The sequence below is a fragment of the Chinchilla lanigera genome, unplaced genomic scaffold, assembly GCF_000276665.1.
Source record: "Chinchilla lanigera isolate Chin_1 unplaced genomic scaffold, ChiLan1.0 scaffold00054, whole genome shotgun sequence".
NCBI lineage: Eukaryota > Metazoa > Chordata > Mammalia > Rodentia > Chinchillidae > Chinchilla > Chinchilla lanigera.
In genome coordinates this window covers 553862-558848 of record NW_004955455.1, presented here as the reverse complement: position 1 = coordinate 558848, position 4987 = coordinate 553862, and the positions used below count along the sequence as shown (strand labels likewise).

At 46.3% G+C, this 4987-nt stretch overlaps 1 protein-coding gene across 3 annotated transcripts in view; it reads right to left on the bottom strand.

Moving 5' to 3' along the window:
* The window catches only part of Myo18b (myosin XVIIIB), a 258854-nt gene that overhangs the window by 137313 nt on the left and 116554 nt on the right, over positions 1-4987 (bottom strand). For all 3 annotated transcript variants that reach the window (XM_005396137.1, XM_005396139.1, XM_005396138.1), the window contains exons 23-24: positions 1331-1459; positions 388-531 (exon numbers count right to left, since the gene is read on the bottom strand). In XM_005396137.1, the coding sequence (XP_005396194.1) occupies positions 388-531; positions 1331-1459 (273 nt within the window). The remainder of the gene's footprint in view (positions 1-387; positions 532-1330; positions 1460-4987) is intronic.

Sequence of the window (4987 nt, the reverse complement as noted above, 5' to 3'; positions counted from 1 at the left end):
CAAAACAGTTATCTATGAAACGTAGTTGGTAACAGGGTAGAAGGGACAAGAAGGGAAGTGGTTTCTGAAAGGTAAGAAAATAAAAGGCTCAAAGCTTCCACTCATGAGCCTCTCTGGGATGAGCAGTGCATGCTCCTGCACCACACCTGGGGTGGCACTAATGTGTTCCACCTGCACACCTCACCCGCAGAGCAGCTGGGGTGGGATGGAGGGTGGAGGGTGATCTGTCGACCGGAGTACTCAGAAGGGAGCATGGAGGCCTGCTAGGCTGAGCATTCCTGGATTAGGAACAGTCAGGGCTGGGGCCCTAGATCCCGGATGCAAGCACTAAGGTGAGGGCTGGGGAGGAAGTCACCACCCAGAGACCTGCCTGCAGCACAGACTGACCTCCTTCGCTTGGAGCTGCTCATTCCCAATGGTGGCACTGAGCAGGGGACGGAGGGAGCCGAAGAGCTGCCACCACGGCCAGTCCTTGACCACCAGGAACGCAGCCACATTCTTCTGAATGCACTGCGCAGCCAGCCGGCGAATCTGGAGGGGGTGGGATAGAGATATGAGATACCCCCCAACCCAGGACAGGATAAGGGGGGACAGGAGGTAGATGGAGGAAGCAGGTTTTGATCACACCTTCACATAAATCAATGCAAGGCATAAGGTAGCCGCTCACAGTGGGTCAGTGGGGCTGCCCAAAATATTTTGATTATTAATGTTCTCACCTTTTCCTGTTTTGCCAAGTGCATATACTTGAATTCACAAATGCACATACTCTGGAGGCATGCATAATGGAAAGATTCTATTCCAGGAGTCGTTGTCATTAATAATAACAACAATATCAAGGAAATAGCAGCTAGGATTCATTGACACATTTACCATTATCTCGTCTCACCTTTACCCACCTGCTAAGAGCTAGAGGTGAGACTGACACACAGATCCTGTCTGTCCTGAAAACACAACCATGTTGCTTTCTCCCCACTGTGCAAGCTGTAGAGGACAAATTCAGTCTCCAGAGATCACCCACAATAACTCAGAACTGCCACCTCAGCTTGTCCTTTGATCCCAAAGACTTTAGTGACCTGCTGACCCTTGAAAGTGATTTTCTCCAGAGCTGGGACAGGGTGAAATCATAAATTGGCCCAGGAGGGCTTGGACAAGCTCATGGATACCTAAACCAAAGCCGACACCCTTGGTAATTTGAGGTCATGTCCTAGAGACAAAGATCACATGTTGGGAAGCATCTCGGTGCTCCCTGGGCCGGCATCATTGGGATTGTCCTGGGAGATGCATAGCGCTTGTGCTCACCCTACACTCATGGGATCCATGTCAACACTACCTTCAGCTTCTTGAATTCCTGGCGAGACAGAAAGCCCTTGCACACCGCCTGGAACAGAACGATGTTCCGAGACACCAGCTTCTCTCGCTGCTTCTCCAGCCTGGAGACCACACCTGCCTTGAGGAAGACCTAGGAGAAGGGAAGGCTGCAGGTGACTCCTCTGCTCTGTAGGGTCATCAAGAGTGGCAGGAGCTTGCAACACAGACCCCACTTCGCTTGCATCCACTGCAATATTTGTTGGCAGCTGACCTCTGATGAGAGTCTAAATATCAAGGCATTTTGTCCCCTGGTGTCTCCCGTTTCCCTTCCTGCAGTCCCTGAATGCTCAGGGTGGTTCATGGACCGGCAGTGTGAACACCACCTAGGAGCAGGTTTGGAATGCAGAACATCAGACCCTCTCCTGACCTACTGGGTCAGAATGTGCATTTTAACCCAAGGATTAGGGAACCTATGTGCATCTTACTTTGAGAACCATGCCTAGGACAGATATTCCTGATCTCCTCTGTGCATGAGAATCACCTGGGGAGACTAAGAATGCAAGTTTCCAGGTCTCATCTCTGGCAAGGCCCAATCAGTGGGTTTGGGGCCAGGCAGCAGAATGTGCATTGTTTATTATAAGTGCCCTGGGTGATCAGAGACAGCAACATCTTTGTAAGGAGGGGCAGATACAGGAGAGAAGCAAAAGCAGCCCTCCTGGCTGGAGAAGGGGATGGTGGCTGGTGCCCCCATAGGGAGCTGCTCAAACAGCAGCAGAAAACAGCTCATGGTACCTGGCTGCTTGCCAGGCTGGGTTCATCAATAATGGATGATCGTGATCGCCTCAGCAGCGCTGTGATCAATGCCTGCTCAGCACCCTACAGAGCTGCCTGTGAACAGACCACAGGGACCAAGGAAGTGAGGGAACCCAGGGCTGCCTGTCAGCAAAAGATGAAGGCAGAGAGTCCTGGGGATTTGGGTTCAAAGTTTTTCTAAGGGAACCTGAAGCTTCTGGGCAGGTCTGTCCCAGCCAATGTGGATAGGGAACCTACAGTCCGGTCCATCTGCTCTCTCATCCTTGTAGGCAAAGGGAAAAATTCTAATGGTGGGGTTTGAGTGACAAAGCGACAAGTCACTTTTCAGATGACTCCATGACACGTCTAAGAACAGTCCTGTGTATTTCTTTGTCCATGTGGCTCAGAACCCCAAAGGTGTCAGTTTCTCTGAGGTGCTGGGTAGGTAGCTCTATCTCAATTGATAGAGCTCAATTCAGCTTCAGAACTAAACAAGCACTTAACGTATAGGGAAAGCACTTTATCTACACAACCCTACAGGCTAGTTATTGTGAGTCGTCCATTCTATGGCAGGAGAAACTAAAGCTAAGAAAAACATTTCCCTGCAATCCTCCACTAGCAAATAGCAACACCAGGATTTATTTCCTTCTGACTCCAGACAAACCCATAATTGGGTTTTTTAAAATTTAATTTTGTTTTAATTTTTGTCTTTTTGAGATAGGGTCTCACTATGCAGTTCAGGCTGGCCTTGAACTCACTTATGTGGCCCAGGCTGGCCTCAAACTCACAATGATCCTCCTGCCTCAACCTCCCAAGTGCTGGGATTACAGGCAGGCACCGCCATGCCTAGCTAAACCCATAACTATCACTGCATGTAATTAACATTTGGATGACAGCTACATTTTTCAAAGTCCTTCCTCTCTTGTCCCTTTTAATATTTCTTTTCTCTTTTGTTTTGGTACTGGGAATCAAACTCATGACCTTGTGCTTGCCAGGCAGGCAGTGTGCCACTGGGCTAAATCCCCAGCCTCCCTTTTAATACTTCAAACAGCCCTATGAGGTATCAGCTATGTAATTGACTGAAGTTCACATAGCCAGTGATCATCAAAGAGACAAGACTCGAACCCAGGACCTCCAGCTTATCTCTTGTAGCCATTCTCTCTGCTGACATAAGGCTCACTTATTAGGATACAAACATCTGCAGTTTGAGGTTCAATTGCAATTTAATTCCAGCTGGAACAAAGGGTCTCAATCGATTCTCCATTATCCTAAACCTATTTTCAGTAATGAAGATCACTGGGCCAATCTCATTGTGAGCCTTTTCTCAGTAGAGGAATGAAAAGGAGCACACCCAATTGGTACATACTCTGTTCTTCAACCCTCTACCGCTTTATAGAAAGAACACTTGCTATCAGCCAGGGCCAGCGAGACAATTAGCCTCATTGAAATAAAGACACGAGTGACTCATTACCTATCAGATTGCCTCAATAATGACTATATTAATTTCACAAGCTAGTGAGTCCCAAAAGCTGCTATAAAAAAAAAAATCAATGATCAAAATGATGACAACACCATTTCATATATTACCGTAGGTGGCGGGTGCTACCCAAACCACTATTGATTAAGTATGAAGCTTCCATTAAAAAGAGAATTGGAAATGACCATACACAAGATGGGAATAAATCATCACCTCTGCAGAATCTTATCTTGATTTTTCTCCCATTTGAGAGCATATTGCCCACCAGAAGTCCTATTTATATTGCATGTAGAATCCCCCACCTTTCTCAGAAATGTCACAGCCCATGGCCTAAGCCTTAATAAGATGCCAGAGGCTGAAAAATATCACAAAGAAAAATCTAAATTATTCACTTTGGATGGGTCTAGCTGCTTATCGGAGCCATACAGAGCATAGCATCCCAACATCCCTACCTTTAAGGAAGCCATAGGAGCCGCTGTCGTGCAAAGCTGTATTTCCTCTAAAAATGCTGAGAGCCAAGTTTTCTTAGCCCTTAATATGGCAATAGCTCCTATTTCTGGTGCTACCGAGGGGTTAGCTCCTCTTCTCCTGTTAGTTTTACAGATCAGAGAAGTTTAATGCTCTGAACACTAAGATGTTATCCTATTTGATGAGCATCTTGTCCCACTGACAAATACACTCATTTAGCAGTGAATCCATTGGACAACAATGTACTGATTCCCACACTAGGGAAGTAGAAAGTAGTGGGTCCCTTTCACAGATGAGGTAGCTGAGCCCCAGAGAAGTTGAACCACTCACTCAAAATTCACACAGGCAGGAAGTGGAGGAGCCTGGGTGTGGACCAGGTTCACCAGTCGCTTCTGCACTGACCTTCACAGATGTCCCATCTACTGAATAACATATCCTGCAGCACAGAGAATGCTGCGTCTGCCCCTAAGCTCTCTATCTATCATCCAGCGTGGCTTCCAAAGGGTAAACTGATCTTGATTTGCTCCTGGGAGTTTCTTGGGGAACATAATACAAAAGGTTGTTTGATGATGATGATGATGATGATGATGATATAATGATAATAGTAATAATAATAATAATAATAATAATAATAATAATAATAATAATAATAATAATGTTTTATTTTGGGGATGTTAAGGCTTATCAACTTCCACCTCCTGGCATTGTAAAACTATGTGTAACCACTTCTGTTTTCTTTCTGGCTCTGCAATTGCTGCCAGAGGTCACAGAGACTGAAAATTCTATTCAGGAAATAGCTGAGTAATTATCTAAACCAGTGTTCTCAGGATTGAGTGTGCACTGGGGTCATCTAGAAGGCTTGAAGCTGCACTGACTGCTAGGTCCCACCCCAGAGTCTCCAAATCACTGGGTCTTGGGGAGAGCCTGAGAATTTTTTTTTTT